This window comes from Coenobita brevimanus, chromosome 26 (assembly GCF_032717465.1).
Source record: "Coenobita brevimanus isolate Jiangsu-jjx chromosome 26, ASM3271746v2, whole genome shotgun sequence".
Taxonomy (NCBI): domain Eukaryota; kingdom Metazoa; phylum Arthropoda; class Malacostraca; order Decapoda; family Coenobitidae; genus Coenobita; species Coenobita brevimanus.
In genome coordinates, this window is record NC_136979.1 from 41342689 (window position 1) to 41369553 (window position 26865).

At 40.9% G+C, this 26865-nt stretch overlaps 1 protein-coding gene across 1 annotated transcript in view; it reads right to left on the reverse strand.

The window, feature by feature from the left end:
* LOC145394021 (sodium-independent sulfate anion transporter-like) overlaps positions 1-26865 on the reverse strand; it is a 75904-nt gene that overhangs the window by 31978 nt on the left and 17061 nt on the right. The window contains exons 3-10 of the mRNA XM_080267991.1: positions 26457-26652; positions 25317-25537; positions 24229-24397; positions 18370-18581; positions 14006-14184; positions 12222-12468; positions 6700-6873; positions 3048-3198 (exon numbers count right to left, since the gene is read on the reverse strand). Coding sequence (XP_080124117.1) covers positions 3048-3198; positions 6700-6873; positions 12222-12468; positions 14006-14184; positions 18370-18581; positions 24229-24397; positions 25317-25537; positions 26457-26652 — 1549 coding nt within the window. The remainder of the gene's footprint in view (positions 1-3047; positions 3199-6699; positions 6874-12221; positions 12469-14005; positions 14185-18369; positions 18582-24228; positions 24398-25316; positions 25538-26456; positions 26653-26865) is intronic.

The window sequence follows — 26865 nt, forward strand, 5'->3', positions numbered from 1 at the left end:
TCATGATTTTAGCATCATCTGTGAATATACTCTTGTAACTATTCAAACCTTCTGGCAAATCATTTATATATGTATATATATATCAGAAACTTTATTGGGGCAAAGACGGAGCCCTGGGGTACTCCATTGGTCACATTTTTCCGTTGTGAAACCTTGTCCCTTTTGACTGTTCTCATCTGCCTTCCTATCAGATAATCTTCCATTCACTTTAATAGTTTCCCAACGGTCTTCAACTTCCACAGCAGTCTCTTATACAGCACTCTGTCAGATGCTTTCTTGAGATCTAGACAGACACAATCTGCCCATCCCTCTCTCTCTTGTATGACATCTATTACCCTACTATAGAAACTTTATAGGTCAGTAACACAAGATCTTCCTTCCCTAAAACCACATTGTCTTGGTGTTATCATTTCATTTTCTTCTAAATACTTAATTCATCTGTTTCCAATAATTTTCTTGCAGATTTTACAAACAACGCAAGTAGGTGATACAGGTCTGTAATTAGTGGATCATCCCTATCTCCTCCCTTGAAGACTGGCACAATATTTGCTCTTTTCCAGTCTATAGATGACTGTCCATTTTCCAGAGAGCTCTTAATGATGACATAAACAGGCCACACTAATTGGTCAGCACATTCTTTCAGGATCCATCCAGCCACACTATTTGGTCCCATTTCTTTTCTCACATCCATGTCCCTCTTCAGCTGTAGCACCTCATTCACGTCAGATGCAATTCACACCATTCTCATCATCCTGGGTTCCATTTCAGGTTCACTGAATTCCTCTTCCAACACATAGACTGGCTGCAACTTGTTGTTCATTATTTTGCACAAATCCTCTTCTCTTTCGTAAGTTTCATCTTCGTTTCTCCATCTTATTATACTGTCCCTAACTTTCTTTACCATTAACAAACCTATAAAATAGGTTCCTTTTTTACATTTAGTTACAATATCTTTTTCATATTTTCATCCTTACTATCTCCACACCCTTACAAATTCATGTCATACCTGCTTGTATTCTTCCCAAGCCCTTTCACTATGCCTTCTTTTCACATTATTCCATGCTCTGTTTCTTGCCTTGAGTGCAATTCTACACCTGTTGTTAAACCATTCTTTCTTCCCTACCACTGCTGTGGAGAATTCTGGAACATATTTACTAACTCCTGTTTTATATACTTTCATCAGAAACTCATATTTCTCATCAACATTAGTGATTGCATACATTTTGCTCCAGTCTGCACTTTGGAAAGAGTTGTAGTTGAATGCTCATGAGTATCCCCTTTACCATCTTCTGTCTGCCATGGCTTACTGCCACTGACCCTGTTCTCTTTCTTACTCCACACCTTTTTTCCATCTGCATCTTTGTCTCTCTATGTGAATCTCTCTCTCTCTCTCTGTTCAAATCTCTGTCATTCCATCTAAATCTGTATCTAAAAATCTATCTGAATCTCTGCCTCTCCATCTAAATCTCTGTCTAAATCTCAGTTTCCTTCTGAATCTCTGCATCTCCATGTAATTTGTTGTATCTCCATCTGAATATGTTTCCACTAAATCTGCTTTTCCATTTAAAGCACTGTCTCATCATGCAAAATTTGATTTCTCCATCTGAATCTCCGTCTGTCCATCTAAATTTCATTCTCTGTATGAATCTCTTTCCATCAAAATTTTACTTCATATGAATCTGCATCTTCATTTGAATTCCCGTGTCTCCATTTATCATTCGTCTAGTGTGTGTGTGCTCTCTGTGTCCACCATTTTTACCCCTACAGCTAAAGGATGTCATATTTATTCTGGCTACCTTTGGACAACTGTATTTAGTTCTGGAGAGATTTCTTGAACTGTAGGGATTAAATATAGCCTTCATTAACCACTTCACAACAAGAAGTCCCCTAAAGTGGACAAAATCAGCTGGAGGTAGCAAGAACAGACAAAATAGTTTCATCACCAAACTAAATTGGCTAATCACGCTGCATTTTGCCTTAACTGCACATGCACTCCTCAAGTACTTCCATTCTCATTACTACTCATTATCATGACCAACTTCCCTCCAACTCTGTCAGTATCGCACTCACATGTTGTCAAAGTATGCATCAGCACACTTTCCGACATTACTGGACCTTCTTCCCCACTTCCTCAACCATTTTGCAATCTATGCCACAGGGACCTCCTAAGCTATTTAAATTCCTTCATGCTTTCATAAAATACAGTTTTAATAATTCTGGTGGTATGTAAGATTATTAAACATTACTGGGTACAAAACAAGTTATTAAGTGTTGATGTGAATCAGTTCAGTGGAAATGGACACAAGGAAGACTGAACATTATGGAAGAAGATCAAGTGTGAACGTGCAATTGGCCATCTGTCCATTCATTCATCCAGCCATCCTTCATCCACCCTTGTGCTGCCCCATCAGGAATTTAGGGACCTGGGGCTGGAACACTGAGGATGTCAGGTGAGAACAGAGAAGCCTAGAGATGCTTCTGTCATATGATCACCTGCTGATGGATTACCAAGAAGAAGCAAGGCATTCGTGATAATACAGTAATGTACAGAAAGTCCTTATAGTATCTAGCATTTTTGGCATTCTTATTTTGTTATATAAGGTCACAGTAATATAGAGAAGCATTTCCTACTGAAGGTCTGTTGCTGTCCCCTAAGATAATTTACTAGTTCCCCCCAATTTACAGTCCCAGTTGTAGGGAAATTTTTTTGTTATATTGGAACACATTGCTGAGATATAATGAGATCTTACTGTAACAGTGAGTTCAGTATAGGGTGAAAACTGCATGCATAAGTATGTGAAAACTGCTTCATGCTGAAATTGTTCAAACTACCTACTCTTTTAAAATTCTGGAAGGAGAAGGAGACATGAAGAGGTGGAATAGGGAGGAACAGTAGGAAAGTGGGAAGGGTAGTCAAAATTGACCGATGATGGACTGCCTGTCCTGCCTGCTTTCTTACCTCTTCATCTTTCTGCCTCCTTCCTGTTTTAAAAAATGCATACATAAATAAAAGCTGCTGTCATCCTCATACCGTGCAAAATACCTACCTGTCAGTGCGGCAGTGAGATCATCAGGACTCCTAGCCACAGTTATGTGTTGATTGAGGGCCTTCAGTCCTTTCTCCACACCTGGTGTTATGTGACTGAACACAAGATTCTGTTGTCTCCTTTCAAAATCATCGCACATAGCTTTCATGCCCTGAAAAAAATTAAATAGTTTACAGCTGTTTCAGTTAGTGTTTTTCATTATTAAGTTGGCTTTTGATCACATAAAGTTGTTTGTAGTTCATTATAAAGTTTTAAGTCTGATTTTTTTTTTTTTTTTTTTTTTGTGCATTTGACTCATCATCATGCACCAGATGCATGTCTCAGAGTTGTTTCACTTAAAACCAACATCATGCCTGCACATATCATAAAACAGCACAAGTGAAGATTGATTGTATAGTTATTGTAATGCATCATCACAGTTAATCCTGTACACATTGATATATGCTTTTTTCTGATACTGGTACTTAAACTTCCTCACAGTCCATCTCACTTGACCTTTCCATTGTCCATTCATCCGTCCATCCATCATCCAATCCTACATTGCCCCATGAGGAGCAGAGGAGCCCGGGGCTAAGCAGCTGGTCCCGACAGTTAAGATGAGAGTGACCAGTCTCGCTTATCCCTGAGTGGCATTACATGAGCAATCAACTCCAACCACCCCTTGGATATAAACCTTCACTGGCTCAATCCGATTGGAGTGCAATAATTACCCACTAAACCACCAGGCTTCTTAATTTGGTTATATGGTTACCCCCCAGCGTAGTAAATGGTTTCCTGGTGTACAGGAAACCATTTGGCTTGTCACTCAGTGTAGAGTCACTCACAGGCAGAAGGAAGAGGAAAGAAAGACAGAAGAGGGAGTGTAAAGTCACCCTTAGGCATAAGGACGAGGAAAGTATGAAGGAAAGAAAGACAGAAGAGGATGGAAGGAAAGAGGGATGGAGGAGAGGAAAGAGCAGACACCCAACAGCAGCACTACATCGAGTGAGTGGATGTTGAGCGCCACTGTCCATTTCACTGTGGAAATATTTTTTCCATGAATACCCCAACACTCTCAAAACCACTCATTTCATCATTCATCAGACATTCTAACATCTATCGTACTTTCTCTCTGATTATTTACCCAGACTTATTCCATGATCTTTTTTACTAATGACTTTGGTAACCTTTATTTTAGTCTGAATGCACAATCGCAGCCTTATTTCACTATCCTGGGCCAGCTCCAGACATTGAGACCTTCTGGTATGTTTCCAACAAATACTTCAGTCCTCCAAAGCATTTTATCAGTCTTTTATTTTTTTTTTCACCTACATCTGTTGCCCTTGTATTTTTCAACCTCTTCACAGCATTCTTCACTTTTGCATCTGTCCTTTCTGCAACATCACACCTCTCTTCTTAGTATCGTTAAAGTTGATCATTTTTACCACTATACTGCTCTCATCATTCCCACAGATCAGTTTTTGAAAACTGTCTTTCCTGTTGCCTTTTATTCCTCTTCCATTTGTTAGCAATGTCCCTATCATCCCATACATTTCAGACTCTGGATTAAATTGTTGAATATTCTCTTTGGCTGCTGCAGTGAACATGCTAAAATTTAATTTTGTTTTATATACAGCTACTGCATATTGACTTAGGTCCTCCCCCACAAGGTATTAAAAAACACAGAAATTACAGTACTGTATATCACAATGTTTGTTCATGAAATGCCATTCATTAATATGAAGTCATGTTTCCCTTGTTTTTCAGGACCAGTTGGATGGATTTTGGCATGGAATCATTTAGATCTCTAAAGTAACCTAAGGACATTTTTTTGCACCAAACATTTGTCAGTTCAGTCTTGAGGTTGTCCAGATTGGGTGTCTTCTTCTCTGCCATGATTTTCTTCATCTTTGCCCAGCAGTTTTCTGTCGGATTTAGACCTGAACTGTTGCCAGGCCAGTCGAGGATCTCAATCCGATTATCCTGAAGCCATTTTGTCACCTTTCTTGACTTGTGACATGGAGCTGAATCATGCATGAAAAAGTCGCACCCATGAATAGCAAAAAAGTTTAACAAATGACCTTTCAGAACTTGAATGTACCGGCCACCATTCATCATCAAGTTCTTAGGAAGAAAGTAGAGGCCTCCCCTTCCCATTTCCTCTGAGAAACACCCCCATACCATTACCGATTGTGGGTGCTTAACAGTCGACACGGTGTAAGCAGGGTTATATCGACTACAGCAGGCAGGGCAATGAACCTTGCCAGAACGCACCTGGAACACTTGAAATGTGCTTTCATCGGAAAACATAATTTTTTTCCATTCATCCGATGTCCAGTGTGCATACTTCTTGGCAAACTGAATGCACTGCTTCTTCATGCAGTCAGTGAGAAGCAGTTTCTTGGCTGCAGTGTGGCTTGGCAAACCCGGCTCCTTCTGCAAGCAGTGTTGGATAGTTCAAACTGAGACATCTTGGAACAGCTGGGGATGCATTCTCTTCAATTCTGCTGCTGTCAGTCGAGGATTCTTGATTACTTCCCTCTTCAGAAGCGTACCTGTACCTCTGGAGTCGTCCTCTTCTTTCCATCTCCATGCTTGTGCTCTGGTACGACATCAGGTGGCAGGCCGCGTGTTGCAGCAAGAATCTTCATGATGGTCAACTTTCCTCGTCCAATACGTTCACAAATCGTGTTGATAGGGACATTATCCTGCCTCCATGCAATGATACAGACCCTCTCATCCCTTGAGCAGTGCTTTCCAGGCATGACACTTCAACTCTAGGAAAATAACAGGGCAAACAATAATGCATACGAAAAAAGAGGGAGGTGCAAGCTCGGAGCGACAGGAACATATACTCCCACTCTTGCTTCTGGGCAAACACTGATGTGCAGTGTTTCACCACCTCCTGCCAACACCAGAGGAGTTGCCAGTTACTTCTTGCCCAAAAAATTCACTTGGTAGAGGTGGAAACACAAAGCAAAGACAGACAACTCTTCCACAACAATTCTGTGTGTAGGTCGTAAGTCAATTTGCGGTGGGTGTAGATCTCATCTTTCCTCTTCAGTACTGATTCATGTATTTACTCCAGTACTTCCCTCAAGGTATGGAAAGTGAATATTAATGGTTCTGATACTCCAGTCAACAGCATTAATGCAGTGTGTGATATTTGCAATATTTGGGAAATATTTGTTAAACTGGTTTCCTCAGAAAAAAATGTCTAAAGAGTGAACTCTACCCTCACTCTCAATCCTGAAAAACTGGTAATATTTTGGGTGGAGTCACACCATGCCTGAATATTCTAGATATATCTAGCACATCATTCACAAAATAAACTCATGCACAAACTTTCAAACTAATATGCAGGTACAGACAGAGACACAAGTATCGTAAATGCAGGTACGGACAAAGACACAAGTATCTTACCAAAGTTTGATTACTTAGCGGATTAATCAGACCACCTGAATTTCATACTAGAAGACATAGGGTTTTCACTGTACAGTATTTAGGCAGCTGATCGAACTGGAAAGATAGTTGTTTTTTTTACTGGACACTGATGCATTAATTGATAAATGCCAATATTCAGTAAAACTGCACCATGGTATGAATACTGTATGCACAGTGGCTGACAAGTTAAAAATACAGTAAGGGTTATACTTCTGGCACAGTACTGTACCTTAGCAGCACTATAGTCAACCCCTGCAAAATTAGTGCAGTTGATCACTACAGGAAGGCTGCTGTCTCCTTGTTGTAAGCTAGCCTTGGTCACCTTGGCTCTCACATGGTCCACCGAGGGGAAGTACAGACCCGAACGCGGCGTCACCTCGATGTACTTCATATTGTCATCATTCTGTCAGATATGGATACACAATATGTTTTATTATATAAGTTTTGTCAAAAGAATAGAGAAGGAGATACTGACTACGGCACTGTTTTGTGTGAGGTGGAGGGGAGGGAGAGATCAAGGATAAGGTAGTGAGATGAAGGAGAATGAGAGACTGACTAGGTCACTGTATGTGAGAGTTGGAGGGGAGGGGGAGGGCAAGAAGGCTAAGGGATAAGGTGGAGATGTATATGAATGAGGGTGGTGTGAGTTGGGAGGACGGCAACCTGACAGTGGAGGACAGGGTGACATGGAGGCAGCTTGTGGTCAACCCCTCTGGGATTTAGGTGTCTGGTGGAAGATAAATACAGTAGAACCCCTTGAATCCTGTGATACAGTCTGTTGGTGTATTTTTGCTACTTCCATACAAATTTTCCCAATCTAGGAGAGCTCTCAAATAGTGAAGGGGGTTATTGAAAGCTATACTAAATTTAATTCCTTCCATCCACAAAATCTTCATACTGAATAGAACTGTATGGATGCAGCAAGGATAAAGTAAAATACAGTATGCAGTACATCACTGTAGCGATGCACCATACTTAAACATCATCTCATGATACTTTTCATTATCATCGTTCTGACAGATATGGCTATACAGACTGTTATATTATCTAAATCATGTTCAGTACAACTCCAGTATTTTATTCCAGCAAATGCCAGATTCATTTCTTTAGCTGAGGGTGAGTATGAAGAAGCCTGACAGGGTTAATACTGTTACCTTTAACCAGCAGGTATTCTATTCTAGCTGATGTCAAATGATTCATTTACATTTCTGGATGATGCGCAAACCAATTTTCACGTGTTGTTGACAAGTGACTGTGATTATAAATGACATGCAGCTCCTGCACCAGAAGTGTACCATTTCCTGTACAAGGTTACGTGGGCAAGTTTTTTGTTAATGACCATATACCCTTACTGTTCCTGCCACAAGTCATCATTTTAGTTTTCTGAGAATGTAATATGGCCTGTTATTTACTCCACATAACCATCTAATTTGGAAGGCATTTGAATGTAAAGTGGAGGGACTGTAAGAAAATGTTCTGGAAAGAGGTGAAGAGAGTAAGACAGGGTGGCAGTGAAGTTAGCAGGGGAGTGAAAGATAAAAATGGTAGATTACTAGTGGAGAAGGGAGAAAAAGTGAGCAGATGGAGAGAACACGTTAAGGAACTGTTGAACATAGAGGATGGAGGTAATGCAAGTATAAGTGGCTGCGGAATGGCTGGGAGAAGGAGGGAGGTGAGAAAGGAAGAAATCAGTAGGATAGAAGTTATGGATGCAATGAAGAAAGTCAAATTGGGGAAAGCCCCAGGAATTGATGAAGTGTGTGTGGTGAAATGCTGAAGCATGGGGGATAGATAGTAGTAGAATGGATGTGGAAGATGTGCAGATTGGCCTGGGAGGAATGTAGAGTCCCGGAGGATTGGAAGTCAGGTATAATTATTCCCCTGTACAAAGGAAAAGGGGAAAAAGAAGTGTGTGGTAATCATAGGGCATTTGTCTTCTTAGTGTAATAGGAAAAGTGTATGGTAGGATACTTATTGACAGAGTTAGGGAAAGAACAGAGGAATTAGTTGGAGAAGAACAGGGAGGTTTTAGGAAGGGATGAGGTTGTGTAGATCAGATAATCATTCTTAGATCTTTAGTGGAAAAGTTTGTAGAGAAGAGAAAGAAGTTGTATGTGGCCTTCATGGATTTGGAGAAAGATTATGATAGGGTGGATAGACAAGGATTGTGAAAAGTATGAAGAATATATGGAGTAAATGGGAAGTTGTTCAATGCTATGAAAAGTATGTATGATCAGCCCTGGGCAGGTGCACAAACACTTGCGCAAAGCGCAATTGCGCACCTTTGCGGTCCGGTGATATCGTCTGCGCATTGTGCACCGCACGAGACCATGCGCAATTTTGCGCTTGCGCACACGAAAAGGCAGGCGCACAAGCGCAAACTTAGTTGCGCTTGCGCACCAGCCTTTGCACACCTGCCCTGTGGACTGCGCACTGCGCAATCCAAGGGACACGTGGTCTTCCAGGGGACATGTGGTCTTGGGAGCTTCCCGCATGGCTGGAAAATGGATGGGGGAGGCTGGGGCGGGTCGCGAGGGTGGGTTGGTGCCTGGTGGGGGGAGGCGGGAGGGAAGGGGGTAGTAGCATTTCTTAATATGCTTCAACAGAGATAATGTATTTTTAATATTTTTTAAATTATTATTATTAGTAAATGAGGCCATTAGAGGGAAAACCAGGTAAGTGCCAATAAAAGAAAACAGAAAAAAATGCTGTTAATGTTTGTGTACTTTAAATATGACATAACTTTCCAACCAATGAAGATATTCTGCTCTTGTTTTTTTTTTCCATGTAGCCTAATTCCTCTACTTTTCTGTAATGATACTCAGACGCTGATAATTAGTGGTATTTTAAATGAAAAAATTCAATAACAGCTTCTTTCTCCTCTTGTTAGACAACAATCGACGACAAAGTAGCAGTACTTTTACCCATAATATGTGTTATTGTAGGTCAGCTATAAGATATTGAGACTGAAAATATGTCAGTAGGTAAGTAAGGACATGTGCCTTTATGGTGGTGTCATAAAAAAAAGCTTGGTGGTATGCGTCGAGCCACACGATTGGCGCGTCTTGCAGCCACCTCCTGCTGTGTGGCGCTCGCCTGGTTTTCCCTCTCACGCTTAGCCTCACATACAGTACATGCGGCTTACAATAAGTGCGTGTTTTGATATGAATACTATGGTAAAATCCCCTTAACTCAAGTAGGAAAACCGGACATGATGTTGGTTTCCAAGGATGCAGTACTTGGGAGAAGAAAATACTAAGCCAAAATGGACCTAATGGCAATGTCATGGAGTGGTTGGCTATCGATAGCAGTACGGTCGTTCACAGCCCTTTAAAAATCATAATTTTCAACCATCTTGGGGACATCTTTTTCACTTAAACCCTTGTTGTAGTGGTAGAAGAGGATTTGGGGAATAAAGTGGTATATGTAACTCCGTTTCTGGCTGGGGTGGCGCTTACCTGGTTTTCCCTCCAAGCCCCTCAAATAATAATAAATTACATTACTGTATTTATTAAGATTAGCATATGCAATTCCTTACAAAAACCATTAAAACATATTATTTAAATCAAATATCCACAGCCTATTAATTTACTGGGCTGTGGATATTTGATTTAAATACTCTATTATCATGATTTTTTACATTTTACAACGAATTACATATGCTATTGTACTGTATATCTATATTGAATTATTAAATAAATTGTCTTGACAAGACAAGAGAGAGAGAGAGAGAGAGATAAAGAGCATTATTCTGAGAGAGAGAGAGAGAGAGAGAGAGAGAGAGAGAGAGAATAAATACGGGAATGGCAAACGAGCGTCCCTTTGAGTGAAGAGATAAGGCATAAACTTCGTCCCTCTTCTCTCTCTTATTCTCCATTCCTTCCCTCCTCTTTCTCTTATTCTCCATTCCCTCCTTCCTCTGTCGGAGAGAGAGAGAGAGTTGATGATACAGTAATCACGTGATCTTTGCCAATGCCTTGGTAAATATAGGGTGTTTTTCCCGGAAAATGACCTACTGTACCTCAATCACCGCGGGTGGTGGGCAGGTTGCTAATTTAGTAATTTGTTTAATTATACCAATATATACTTTACAGTAATTCCCACAAATATATGCAAATGATTAGCGCTAGCGCTTTGCGACATTGCACAAGCTAAATATTAGATTGCGCACTTGCACAAATAACAAATAATCTATCTATCTATTGCCAGACGCCTCAATCCCGTTTGGGGTGGCCACAAACAAATCGCCTCCAAGTCGCCCTGTCCCCCGCCATTTCACTACCCTGCTCCCAACTCACACCCCCCTCTCTCATATACCTCTCCACCCCATCCCTCCATCTCATCCTCGGTCTCCCCCTCCCTCTTCCACCCTCCACCTCACTCACATACACTCTCTTCGTCAGTCTTTCACCCTCACAAATAATAGAAAATAATAATAATAAATAGAAGTAAGTAGGTATGCAGTTTTTTTTAAATATTTCAATATTTTTCAGTAATTCCCAAAAATATATGTAAATGGTTTGCACTTGCGCCTTGCGACATTGCACAAGCTAAATATTTGTCAGATTGCGCATTTGCGCTTGCGCAAGGTAGTGAACTGTGGATTGTGCTTGCACAAGGTCCTTCTTTGTTTGCGCTGCCCACCACTGTGTATGATGGTGCTAAGGCTGCAGTGCGTGTGGATGGTGAACTGAGTGAATTTTTCTCTTTGAAGGTTGGGTTGAAACAGAGATGTGTCATGTCTCCATGGTTGTTCAATCTGTACATGGATGGGGTAATAAAAGAGGTACAAGGTAGGGCACTGGATGTTGGAGTGGCCCTGGTGAGAGAAGGTAGTGTTTGGAAACTCCCTGTACTGTTGTTTGCAGATGACACTGTGTTGTTGAGTGAAGACGAAGGGGAGCTGCAAGGCTTGGTGGATGAGTTTGGGAGAGTGTGTAAGAAACAGAATCTAAAGGTGAATGTAGGGAAGAGTAAAGTGATGGTCTTTGAGAGAGGTGAAGTCAGTGAATGTACTGTGCGGTTGGATGGTGAGGAAATAGAAAATGTGAGTACATTTAAGTACTTGGGTAGTGTGATGAGTAAGGATGAAAGTTTGGAGGGTGAAGTGCTTGAAAGGGTACAGCAAGGAAGAAAGGTTACTGGTTCCTTGAAAGCAGTGATAAGAATTGGGGAAGTGAGCATGGAGGTGAAAAAGTTACTACCTGACAGTATTGTGATACCAATTCTAACGTATCGAAGTGATGCTTGGATGTTGTTGGAAGGACACACGTCAAGGGTGAGAGCAGTGGAAATGAGTAATTTAAGAGGAGCCTGTGGAGGCACATGGAGAGACAGGCTGACAAATGAGGATATAAAGAAGCATTGTGGTGTGCATGTGGATGTGATAGGAAGCATTAGGAGGAACACACTGAGGTGGTTTGGCCATGTGGAGAGGACGAAGGGTGAGAGACTGATGAGGAGAGTGTATGTAAGTGAGGTGGAGGAGGGAAGAGGGAGGGGGAGGCCGAGGATGAGATGGAGGGATGGGGTGGAGAGGTATATGAGAGAGGGGGATGTGAGTTGGGAGCAGGGCAGTGACATGGCGGGGGACAGGGCGATGTGGAGGTGATTTGTTTGTGGCCACCCCGTACGGGATTGAGGCATCTGGCAATAAATAGATAGATGGAACCATCTAATCATTTTCATATTATTTTGTTCCAGTCTCAGTACTGCACAGGCAAATTTGCCCCTGAATATGTATGTACTTACCTGCATACTAATGGTAGTAACATTGACTTTAGGTCGTGCAAGGTTGTAGAGGAGGATGGCCAGGTTGATGAGCACCCCCACAATGATGCCATACTCAAGCTTCCACAGCAGACATGTTAGGAATGTCCCCCACAGACACAGCTCGTCTACTGGCCTCACACGCCAGATGGGCAGCACATGTTCATATTCTATCATGAAAATCACTGCGCAGATGATAACTGCTGACAGGGTGGCCTTGGGAATGTACCTGTTGGAATACAGTACTTACATTATTAACCTTTATATTTACAGTAATGAAGTATGTGCTGTAAATCTGTCATCATGGACGGTCATAGGAACATCCTGCAAAGGAACCATCGACACTAAATACTTGTACACTGTATCTCATTAAGTTACTCGTGCAACACATGTGAGACAGAATTATTCTAATGACTGCTTAGACAAAAGAGAGACATATGTATTATTATCACACTGGTCTAAACCCTCATCATGCGCATTTCAGTACTGTACATACTAATTATCCCATCTTGTCCTCTATCGTTGGTTTTGCTTCCTCGCTGTCCATACCTTACATTCTGCCACATTCATTTATCATATCAGTCTTCTTGGTCTTCTGTGTCTCATACCTTCAACTTTATGTTCATAATGTGGTGTACTGCCTGCAGCCCAATGCTTTACTTTCTGAGGAGGTGGCCACAAACAGGTCACTTCCATATCATCGTGTCCCCTGCCATCAGGCTGCCCTCTCTCCAAGTCACACTACCCTCATTCATATATGAGGTCTGTCCAAAAAGTAACAATGTTTTAAATACTGCATTAACTAGGCGGCATAGCGGATAGTATTAGACTAAGGCTCAAAGTTGGCGCTACACAGTGTTCCCTTTGCAGTCACACCACACCAGCTAGTTAGTGTGCTATTTAAGAAGTTCTGTTTCTTTTTGGACAGACATCATACTTCTCCACCCTTATCTTTCTGCTTCATGCACTGTACATAGCTGTACCATTTCCACAGCCTGCATTTTACTCAGTACTTCTAAGTGACCATTTGTTAACCCTTTCCCTGTGGTTAATGCCTCTGGGTACTTTATTCAGGCTAACCCCAGAGGTGTAGTTCAGCTGAGAGAATTTCCAGTAGGTGAAGTCTTTATACAGATACACTTCATATACAGTACACCTGCCATATAAAGTCAGTGAGGCATCTACTGTATCACATAAAAAAAAAAAACTTCTTGTCATGTGCTTCTCCATACACAATTCCTTCAACCAGCTTAATCCTCTGTCAGTTACTAATCTCATTAACATCCATACCTCTAGCAAGAGCATAAAAAATGGTAGCAACCAATCCCAAATTAACCAATTTGAGGTGTAAAGAGTCTGCGGCTAGGCTACTGTAGTCCAGAGAATACGTCACATTTTAAGTGGCACAGAAGGCTTCCAACCACCTCTTCCTTGGTGGTTTATTTAGCATTTTCCACCTTACCGTTCTCTTGTATATTATTTATTTTGCACCATCTCTTCCTTAGCAGTTTATTTTGCATTTTATATCTGGAGATTCTCTTAGATATTATTTATTTTATTCCAACTCTTCTGCAACAGTATTTTACTTATCAGACCTTAACACTGTCTTGTCTGATATTTATGTCACCTTAATGTCAGCATAGTTCACATCAGTAATACATGTAAAGATACTAAGATGAACTGTAACATCCAGGAATAATTCACTGGGGAAGATGTGTTATAAAATTTCCAAGCCACCTAGAATATAACCCAGACTGTGAACAAACTTGAAGTAAGGTGTGAGGAAGGCAAGGGCGAGGACCACCAGAAGGCCCGTGATGATGCCACCAGCAGTTGTCCTTACACCGCTCGTCGAGTTGACTGCCGTGCGAGAGAATGAGCCTGTCACTGGCATGGATCGTACAAAGGAGCCCAGGATGTTGCAAGCCCCTAGAGCAATCATTTCCTGAAAACAATGATTGATATTATTATTAGCGGATATTATTATTAGCTATTGTGTGTATATATATATATATATATACAGTATATATATATATATATATACAGTATATATATATATATATATATACTGTATATATACATACAGTATATATATACAGTATATATATATATATATATATATATTGCATATATATACACACAGTATGTCCATCCATCCATCCATCCATCCATCATCCATTTCTACATTGTCCCATGAGTAGCATAGGAGCCCGAGGCTAGGGAGGTTGGTCCTGACATTTAAGATGAGAATGACCAGCCTCACTCATCCATGAGTGCATTATGTGAGCAATAAACCCCAACCATCCCTTGGATATAAACCTTCACTGGCTCAATCCGACTGGAGCGCCGCAATTACCTGCTAAACCACCAGGCGCCATAATTTGGCTATGTGGTTACCACCCAGCAAAGTAAATGGTTTCCTGGTGTACTGGACACCATTCGGCTTGCCATTCCACTAGAGTTGCCTATAGGCAGAAGGAATAGGAAAAAATGAAGGAAAGAAAGACAAAAGAGGGAGTGTAAAGTCACTTGTAGGCAGAAGGATGAGGAAATAATGAAGTAAAGAAAGACAGAAGAGGAAAGAAGGAAAGGAAGGAGGAGAGGAAAAGGCGGACACCCGAGAGCAGCACTACATCGAATGAGTGGAAGATGAGTGCCCTCACATACCACAATATATATATATATATATATATATATATATATATATATATATATATACTGAACATATATATATATATATATATATATATATATATATATATATACTGTATATATATATACTGTATATATAAAGTACGCTTGCATAGTACTCGTGATCACAGTGCGCAAATTGCATAGTACATGAGTGACCAAAAAATCATAACCATAAATCTTTGAATGCGTGAGTTTAGCCCACAATACGCGAGGCAGAGGCAAGGAGTGGCGCAAAACTGCTATTTTCCCTGACTACGTGACCCCCCCTCCCCGCATGACGTGCCTATTGTGACTTAGAGGCTCATAGAGAAGGTGCTCAAAAGGAGTCTAAAGTAAGATCTCGTCAATAACAACTTCGACAATAATGTTTTCGGCATTAACGGTAAGTTAGAATAGATACCTAGTTTCTATAATAATGTTTGGATTCACTTGAATGATAGTTATTTCATGAATGCCAAGTTGTTATACTGCCAATATGTCTATAAAAAGATGGGGAATGAAACAGACAAACAAGGAGAGAGGAAGGAAAGTGCCAAAAATGTGAGCAGTAGCGAGGAGGAGATGGAGATCCTCCCCACACCACCTCCCCTGACTCGCCCGCTGCCATCCCCTCCTCCTCCAGTGCCCCACCTGACTCACCAGCCGCCTCCCCCTCCACCTCCACAGCCCCACCTGACTCACCTGCTTCACCTGGCATACCTGCAACCCCCACCATAATGACTGTTGCTGCATTCTGGAATAAATGTAACATTCGACAGGCTGTAAATTTCTTTGTCAAAGCCTGGAACAATACAACACTGGCTACTGTTAAACAAGCGTGGTGCGGCTGAGACGGTGGCGGGGGCACTTTAAGTGTGTTGCTGTGCCTTGGAACTCCTAGTATTAAAGTCCATCAAGCCTGTTGTCTACTGTTGTTAAGGTGACTGACCATAATTTTGTTATTGTAGCTATATCTGTAGTGTATGTCTGAAAAATTTTCCCTTTATTATATCTCTAAGGGTCAAAAAATGTCAAGGTATGAGGGGGTACCACCCATATGTAATTTTTTCCATAAGATTATGTATTCACAGTGTGCGATTTCATAGTGCGCGAGGACCAGGACTGCCCATCCACTTGCGCACTGTGCAAGTTTACTTTATACTGTATATATATACAATATATATATATATATATATATATATATATACTGTATATAAATCTATCTATCTATTGCCAGATGCCATAATCCTATACGGGGTGGCCATTTGACTCTGAGTTATTGGTTTTACAGGGAGGGACGCTAATATATATATATACTGTATATATATATGCTGCCTTCATGGACTTGGAGAAAGCTTATGACAGAATAGATAGGCAAGGTATGTGGAAGGTATTAAGAATATATGGAGTGGAGGGAAAATTGTTGAGTGCTGTGAAGAGTATGTACGAGGGAGCTAGGGTTACGGTGCGAGTGGATGGTGAGCTGAGTGAGTTCTTTGATCTCAATGTGGGACTGAAACAGGGTTGTGTGATGTCTCCATGGCTGTTTAATATATACATGGATGGGGTTGTAAAGGAGGTGCAGGGTAGGGCAGTGGATGTGGAGGTGGCTCTAATGAATGAAGGTGAGATTTGGAAGCTTCCAGTGTTGCTGTTTGCTGATGATACAGTACTGTTGAGTGAAGATGAATGGGAGTTGCAAGGTTTGGTGAATGAATTTGGGACAGTGTGTAGGAGGAGGAATCTGAAAGTTAATGTAAACAAAAGTAAAGTTATGGTGTTTGAGAGGAATGAAGTCACAGAGTGTGCAGAGAGGTTGGATGGTGAGGATATGGAGAATGTGAGTGCATTCAAGTACTTGGGTAGTGTGATGAGTAGGGATGGAACTTTGGGGGATGAAGTGCGTGAAAGGGTACAGCAGGGAAGGAAGGTTGTTGGTACACTGAAAGCAGTGATGAGAAATAGGGAGGTGAGTATGGAAGTTAAGAAGTCACTGCATGATAGTATTGTGATCCCTACCCTGACGCATGGAAGCGAGGCATGGACCTTGCAAGAGGGGAACAAGTCAAGAGTGAGAGCAGTGGAAATGAGTTACTTGAGAGGAGCATGTGGAGTGACGTGGAGGGACAGGTTGACGAATGAAGAAGTGAAGGAACACTGCGGGGTGGATGTGGATGTGACTGAGAAGATTAGGAGAAATACACTGAGGTGGTTTGGACATGTGAAGAGAATGGAGAATGAAAGACTGACTAAGAGGGTGTATGTAGGTGAGGTGGAGGGAGGGAAAGGGAGAGGTAGACCGAGGATGAGGTGGAGGGATGGAGTTGTGAGGTATATGAGGGAGGGGGGGGGGTGAGTTGGGGGGAGGGTACGGTAGTCAAATGGTGGGTGACAGAGCGACTTGGAGGCGTTTTGTCTGCAGCCACCCTTTGCAGGATTAAGGCGTCGGGCTATAGATAGATAGATAGATGAGTTGCGGCCAAGTTCATCCCAAAGCTCCTTTCATGTGAACAACAAGCTCTGCTGATGGACAATGCTCATGACACGTTGGAGTGTGCAAATTGCGATCCATTTCTGAAAACTAGTATCACCGGAGATGAGACTCGGGTGTACAGGTATGACCCAGAAACCAAAGCACAGTTGTCCCAGTGGAAGCATGTAGGGTTGCCTCAGCAAAAAAAAAAGCACAACAGGTCCAGTGCAAGATGAAGTGCACGTTGACTGTTTTTTCGACTACTGTGGTGTTGTGCATCATGAATACGTACCAGAAGGTCAGACTGTCACAAGATATTACTGCCTTGACGTTATCTGTTGTCTTCATGACACAGTTCAACAGAAGAGACCAGAACTTTGGAAAGCGGCAAGTTAAGTTGCACCATGACAACGCCCCTGTCCATTCTCAACTGATTCAGGAATTTTTGGCCAAGCACAACATCCTGCAGGTCCAGCAGCCTCCTTACACACCAGACCTGGCTTCATGCGACTTTTAGTCATTCCCTAAGCTCAGAACTCTGCTGAAGGGCTCTTGATTTGAGACAAGAAGAGAGATCATGATGAATGCAACAAAGCATCTGCAGGAGATACTGAAAACTGACTTTGAAAAATCTTTCAGGCAATGGAAATAATGCTGGGCTACATGTGTCAAGTGAGAAGGGGCCTACTTTGAGGGGGATTAGTGTCCTAGCTCAACAGAATAGCTTGATAACAGACCTCATATGTGTTTAGTAAGTCAAAATTTTCATAAATAGGAAAATTTTGGCTTGCACTTGGGGTGCCTGCTACCAGTTAGGACAAGTCTCATAGGTTCAGTGTTTTCGTTTTCACACAATTCCATTATCATGTGCCTTGTTCAGTACCAGTTTTGTGCATTAACCACAAGATCATTATTCAAAATAAATTGCTCATTGGTGTTTGGCCTCCTGAGCTGACCAGAATACAGGACAACATGGAATCAGACCTGGGTGGCATCAATGGTCTTGCCTCCAGAGAAGGCACTACCAATTGCGATGCTCTCCAGGATGGATATCATGGGTATGATGCCGATGCCTGCACCCACAGTCTGCATCATGTCGCTGAACGAGTAGTAGGTCAAGTTTCCTGTATCTGATGTGTTCAGCCATGTGCTGAAGGGTGGTGGCTTAAATCCTGGTAGTCCAGGATCAATGTAACCTGCCAGAAGAAGGACAAAGTCAACCTTTTTTTTTTTTTTTTTTTTTTTTCATACAATGCTTTAGTTCATTCACCTTAACATAGTAGAGATTTTTCATCCTTTTTAATTACTGTATATCATATGTTTTATAATATTTTTCATTTTCATAATATATTTTGTTTTAATCATATTAATAATATCATACTGATCCCCTTCAATGTGATGATGTATTTATTACAGTATTTCATTCTTCCAGTATTCAGATGATTTTGGTCCCATGAGGTGAGACCTTTTGGACTTGAAGGGTTAGATACAGCCTTCAATAACCCCTTCAGTATTGTGGTGATGTTGTAAGATGAACAAAATAATCTTAAATAGCATGAACAGTTATAATAAAACAAAGGATACCTATGATAGCTGCACAAACCCCAATCATATCAACCGCCCCATCACATCCGAAAATGTCTTTTATCTTAGGACATGCCACTCATACACACCCCAGACACAATCTACATGCATACCACACACACCTGAGACACATACCAGACATGCCTTCGATGCACATCATACACAACAATGATATCCCCCATCCTCAGCACACGCCTCCTATAAGTGCAATTCTCTTAACCCCTAAAGACTGATATCTGACGGCTGTCAGTTTCAGATCCTGCTACATAAAGTTCTAATGCAGATGATCGTAGACAGGCTGAATATATCTATTTATCTTGATTATATTTTATTTATTTATTTATCTTTTTAACTTTCATGCTCATTCCTTCAACTTGTTTCATGCCTAGGCACATAATTTATTGATTATAGTGACTTCTGTATGGCTATTTGGTGAAAATAATGTATTTTCCAAAATTTTCCTACTTTTGTTCTTAAACAAAGGGTGACTTTTTTTTTTTTTAACCCCTTAATCGCGGGGCGTCACTTTTGTGACGCTCGGGAGCAAGGGATCATACCGCGGTGCGTCACTTTTGTGATTCTGTGTTATTTTGAATTCATCCGGGCTTTCAAGTGGTGGCTTGTATCATCTATCAGTACTGCCAATGTCCAACACTAGTCAGCACTCCTAATCTCATCTGTACTCCCATCCATTGTTGACAATTTAGCCATTTCTCCCCGTTCTTGACTCCCCTCCCTAACCCCCCTCCATTGCCCTATCCTCTCGCCTGCCCGGCCGTGCTACGCTAAGTAAATCTTCCCTGGAATTTTTCACTGATTTCATCCATTGAAATAAGCGCTATGCCCTATTCTTATACCAAATAATATATACAAGAAGGAAATAAGGTAAGTGAGAATGCCATACACCTAGAATTGGCTAATTATCACCTGACAACACCTCACGTGCACTCGTTCGCTAATTTTCGTTGTTTATTTCCCCTTGAAATATGCTGTATAATCTATTTTCATAATGAAAATACTGTATATAAGAAAGGAAGGGAGAAGCCTAAGTGATATTTACATTCACCTGGAACTACCTAATTATTGCAGGCCACCACACTGTATTCTACGCTAAGTAAATCTTCCCTGGAATTTTCCACTGATTTCATCCATTGAAATAAGCCCTATGCCTTATTCTTATACCAAATAATATACAGTATACAAAAAAGAAATAAGGTAAGTGATAGTTCCATACGCCTGGAATTGGCTAATTATCACCTGACAACACCTGACGTGCACTTGTTCACTAATTTTCGCTGTTTATTTCCCCTTGAAATATGCCGTATAATCTATTTTCGTAATAAATATACATATAAGGAGGGAAGGGAGAAGCCTAAGTGATATTTACATTCACCTGGAACTACCTAATTTATAATGTATTGTCTAGATTTCATTTTTTTTTCATTCATTGCCAGACGCCATGTATCCCAAACAGGGTGGCCAAGGGCTTAGAGTTAATTGTTTTACAGGGAGGGGCACTAATCCTCCACCAACCCCACTTGACATGTAGGGAGAACTTTATGCCAACAGCATCTGGTGTTCCCAGGCGGTCACCCATCCAAGTACTAACCAGACCCAACGTTGCTTAACTTCGCTGATCGGTCTAGATTTCACTGCTATATATTAGCAGCTGTCAAGAGGCTGACGTTGGCAGTAATGCATTTCCCTAGGTAGGCCACCCTGGCCCACCCCTATCAGTTCACTGTCATCTTCCAATGTGAAGGTATGTCTGTTTGCTCCTGCTAACTTCAGCCACTTTTCACCCCCATGCAAAGGGCCCTGTGACCTTTACCCCCTTCTAAACCTCGTGTGGAAAGAGGTAAAGGGCTTACAATTGATAAAAGAGTGACTACGATCTTTCTGTTGAGTAAAACAGTGCAAGTTGAATTGTAAATAATGTGTAAATAATGTGTAAACAGCAAGTGAAAGTAATGAATGTAAATATACGTGAAGTGGAAAATAGTTTTATAAGTTACTTCAAGTGACAGTGCATAACACAGTGTAAATAAAATAGAAATGTAAATAACGTAAATAAAATAAAGAACGTAAATAGAAATGTAAATGAGTAGTATTATAAGAATACGAGTATATACCCTAGGAGTAATGAAAGTGAAAGTTTCACTCTAGCATGTATGAATACTATGAGTTATGAAGTGAAGGTGCAAGTGACATTCACTCTCAATGCTAGTATACAGGACGAGAAAGTGAATGCTACGTATTTTACTGAAAGAAATTGAATCCCTACAGTGACAATAAACTACTATTACTGAAGGAAACTTATGGATAAAGACTGTAGATATATATAAGTGTTATATAGTAACAGAAATATAAACTGTGAGTGTTTTTATGAATAATAGACAACACTAGCGGCGAATGATCGGAAGTGGGATGGTCATACGCCCCCGTAATTTTCATTGCTTTCACAGTGTTTTTTTTGGGGAGTATGGATTCCAAACTATTTATGAATCATAGATTAGTGTTTCTAGTGATAATATCAGGCTGTGGTAATCATATTACGAGTTGTCGGGAAGTGTAAAGTGGAGACTTCGTTACCCAACTTCAGAGGTCTCCACAAGTCCAACGGTACTCGACGAAGGCTCAACAAACACCCAAGGAGAAAGCTGAAGGTATGTGCCATAAGTATATATGATTTTAATATTCTAGGACTAATAACTGATTTTTGGCAAATATTTTTAGAGAGTCTGTCGGAGTGCATATATGCCCGCGGGAGCCGCAAGTCAAAGCAAAACAAGCCCGCGGTGTAAGGGTTAATCTTTGACGGTTGCTAGTGCGGTAATCATTAACCCCTTAACTGCAGGGATGTCAGGAGTGTGCTGTGTGCGTCCTGTGGGGATAATCGCGCTCCGACTGGCTTTTTAAAAATATTTGCCAAAAATCAGTTATTAGTCCTAGAATATTATAATTATATAAGCATATGGCACATACCATCAGCTTTCTCCTGGGATGTTTGTTGAGCCTTCGTCGACTACCGTAGGACTTGTGGAGACTTCTGAAGTTGGGTAATGAAGTCTCCACTTTAAACTTCCTGATACCCCGTAATATGGTTACCAATGGTTGATATTATAACTACAAACATTATTCTATGAATTTAAAGTAGTTTGGAATTCATATTTCCAAAAAAAAAAACACTGTGAAACCAGTGCGAATTACGAGCGCATATAAGCTTTCCACCCGCGCTCGTTCCCCGATGGTATTCTGAGGCAGAGCTGTCATTTATTATTTATAAACACACTCACACTTTATATTCCTAGTGTACTTTATTACACTTATTTATATATACAATATTTATCCATAAGTTTCTTTCAGTACTAGTAGTTTATTTTCACTCCAGGCATGCACTTTCTCGTTCAGTACACTAGCGTAGAGAACGAAGCTTTTGCCTTCACATTCATACACGCTAGAGCAAAGCTTTCACTTTCACTTTCATTTCTCCAAGTATTCATACTCGTATTCTTATATTACTAATTACTGTATTTACATTTCTATTTACATTCTCTATTTTATTTACATTTCTATTTTATTTACACTATGTTATGCACTGTCACTTGCAGTAACTTATAAAACTATTTTCCACTGTTCAATTATATTTACATTCATTGCTTTCACTTGCTATTTACACATTATTTACATTTCCACTTGCACTGTTTGAGTCACCAGAAAGATCATAGTCACTGTCCATCATTATCATTGTTAAATTAGCCAGTTCACGTTCCACAGCAGTCACTTAGCCCTTTACCCCTTCCCACACGAGGTTTAGTAGGGGTAGAGGTCGCAGGGCCCTTTGCAGGGGGAAAAGAAGCGGCAGAATTGGACAGGTGCGAATCCGACATGGTTTCACCTTGAAAGACGACATTAAACTGAATGATGTGGCCATGGGGCAGGGAAGGGTTGACAGTGTTAGTGTGGTGACAGCTGCTAATTTATATGCTATGAAATGACTGGCAGGAAATCTAGACAATACATAATAAATTAGGTAGTTCCAGATGAATATAAATATCACTTAGGCTTCTCCCTTCCTTTCTTATATATATTTTTGTTACAAGAATAGGTCATACAGCATATTTCAAGGGGAAACAAACGAGGAAAACTAGTGAATGAGTGCACATGGGGTGTTGCCACGTGATAATTAGCCCATTCTAGATGTATGGCAGTATCAATTACCTTTTCTCTTTCTTTTATATATTATTTTGTATAAGAATAGGGCATAGGGCACATTTCAATGGATAAAATGAGTGGAGAAATCCGTCCAGGATTTGCGCAGCACAGCACAGCTGGACAGGCGGGAGGAGAGGGTAATGGAGGGGAGGTAAGGAGGGGAGTCAAGGACAGGGGAAAAATGGCTAAACTGTCAACAGTGGATGGGAGTACAGATGAAATTAGCAGAACTGAGTATAGCTAGACACTGGTAGTACTGATAGGTGATACAAGCCACCACTTGAAAGCCCGGATGAATTCAAAATAACACAGAATCACAAAATTGATGCCCCGCGGTATGATCCCTTGCTCCCGAGCGTCACGAAAGTGACGCCCCGCGGTTAAGGGGTTAAACATATGAGAGTGAAATGTATATTTTCAGGTTTGTAAATTCAAGCTCTGGAAATCTATAGGACCAAAATTTACCTCAGTATATGTTGAAAAATTGGACACAAAATGCAGCTAGGGTGATAATTAGGGTGGGAGATTTGCGGTCTTTAGGGGTTAAAACTCTATAGCTACAACTTGACAGATTTCATCCTTCTAAATTGTATAATGACTAAGCTGGTGAAACAGTGAGTAAGTGACAGGTGTGGACATACACTGGGTTTGGCTGTCCTTATAGTTAAAGCAAAATCTGTCAGACTGAATGGGCTAATCCATAATGGGGACACAAATCCACTCCTAATCTTAAGAAAATTGTCAGTGGCAAGAATAATTAATAATTCTGATTTCATACATCCTGAAAGATATACTGTAGGACACTTTTTATCTTTTAGAGGAAGGAAACTCACTCCTAAGTTGAACAAAATCTTTGCATTACCTGATGATTTTATTCAGTTTAAAATAGGGAAATATTAATATTATATTTTACCTCTCTGTTCAAAAAGTCCAACTTAAGCTGAACAGACTGTCAGGAAATGGCAAGATTAAAATGAAAGACACCTCTGGGCTTACTGGCATATGTCAAAGATTTGTGGGTCTGTATTTGTAAAATATACGTACCTGTAATAGTGAAAGGTTGGTTATCCCGAAGGCAAGCTGCAATGATGGTAGCAATGATGACAACAATAGCATTCCGGCCAACTGAGATGAGAAAGATAACCTTTTTCCATATTCTTGTGTTAGTGGAGTCATTGGGGTGTGGCTTCACATATTTTAAATCCTTTAATTTCTGAAAACAAAAAGAATGAAATTATTTTATCACAACAGATCCTGAATATACATAAGTGATGTGTTAGAAAATATTACACCTTATGCCATACACCTGATACCTGTACTGTAAAATGGGAGAAACTGACAAATCAGTCTTTCAGGTAAAAAAATGGATTTTACTAGGCAGCTTTTACATTTATCAGTGTAGTCTTATCATCTTCATCATCATCTCTGGCAACTTACTCCCTCCTGGGAACCCTTGGATAGGGAATGGCTGACAGAAGTGCCTCCATGCTACTTTATCTTCACACACCTTTCTCATTGTGTCAGAGTCTTCTTCCTCTTCCTGCATTCATTAGTGTACCACTCCACTCTCCTCTTCCATTCCACATAAGGTCTGCTACTACTGGCATTGCCTTTTGGCTCACTTTCACACACTTTCTTTGGCAATGTCTGTGAGGACTTTGTCTTTTTGTGAATGAGCACTACCACTGCCACTGTAAAATCTCATGAGCATAAAATGGTTGAAACATCACACTAGTATCTTATCTGCAACACTGATTTTGTTTTTATATGAAGTCTGGGTTGTTGGATTACTGAAAAATTTGAATTAAAATAAGACATGTTACCTTTCATACATTGCACATCATCTGCAGTAAATTAAAGAAGACCTGCCTTTTGCAGCTCCATTTATCCCTTTGTTCTTGCTGATGTAATCGCAGGCTCATCTGGGCATGAACTTAGTGAACTGTAAGCTAAAATTACAATTTTCTCCTGTAGTCCACCATCCTTCTTTAAGGGGAACAGGGAGAGGGTGAGAGGTATTTATATAACCATACAGTGGAGCTACCTGGTCATCTCTGTCCCACCACATGATGCTGTCCCCCTCTAGAACCAGATAAGCTACTACAGGTATTTTCCCAGTCTCATTAACTCACTCTCATCAGAAGCAGGACAACTATGCAGCAGCTCCCCAGAGTTATATCTTGCCACCTGGTATACTCTATGTTTTCAATCAGCTTACTCCATGTATCAATGAGGCCCTCACTCTGTATGCTCAGGCCAAACAGTCCTTTAAGCTGTGACGATGCAATTGTGATGGCTGCTGCTGAGGTGAAGCCAGAGATCACGGGCTTTGAGATGAACGTTATGAGGAAGCCTGGGAAAGAAGTGAAGAACGATCTTGTGTTTAGAAATAAAGTGAATTCAGATAAAAGAATGATTACTTATTGATACTCCTTACATGGACGCACAAAACTGTACAGGCTGTCCTAGATATAAGTCAGAGATGTTTTATAATATGATTTTTTTTTTTCCAAATATAGTAGCTGGTACCATGAACTGGGGGAAACTGGTATTATCAGCTTTATAGGTAACAGAGGAACTTTAATGTACACATTTTATGATGGAAGAGTTGTGAGGTAGGATGGAACTGGAGTGCCTTGGTGTTGTGATGAGGACAGGTAGACTGAGATGATCTGGGCATGTGGAGAGGATGAGAATGATAATTAGGTGCAGAAAATGAGAAGTGTTAATGTTAGGGGTAGGGTTGCGAGAGGTAGACCAAAAAAGACCTGGGACGGGGTCATGAGTGTGACCTCGGGATAAGGGACTGAACAGGGAAGCTGCCAGAGATCAAGCAACATGGAGAGCTGCCATTAGGTGACCAAGACCAATGCATGCAAGCATCCATCCATCCATCCATTGCCAGACGCCATGTATCCCAAACGGGGTGGTCAAGCGCTTAGAGTTAATTGTTTTACAGGGAGGGGCACTAATCCTCCACCAACCCCACTTGACACGTAGGGATGCCAACAGCATCTGGTGTTCCCAGGCGGTCACCCATCCAAGTACTAACCAGACCCAACGTTGCTTAAGCATGCTGGAGTCTTTAAAAACGAAATGAAATTAAACAATTTTCAACAGTTTATGGTGAATGTAAAAAAATTTAAAAATGGAAAAAAAGATGATGATGATGAAAAACTATATACTGTATATACCTGCAGCTCCATTACAGTGAAGGGGTTAAGTTACTCTTCTTTAGGTGCCACAACTGACAAAAAAAAAAAAATACATACCTAGATTACATATACCAGCGGCAAGGATGATTAAACCACTGATGAAGCAGAGCAGGACAGCAAAGTCTGGGCTGTTAGCAATGGAATATTCGTGGGTCATGATGGACATTATGGCAGTGGGGCCGATGGTGATGTCCTTGATGCTCCCCAGGAACATGTATACGAAGCAGCCCATGAATGCGGAATACAGCCCATACTGTAGGATAAGGTGGGAATAAAGTAGGAATAGTGTTGTACAAATGTACTCTGCTCTTCACTCATGCATGCGCGCACACACACACACACACACACACACACACACACACACACACACACACACACACACACACACACACACACATGAATTTTAATGCAAAAAATATAAAATACTGGAAATGGGTAAAAGCACCAAGAGGCCATCACTGAATAG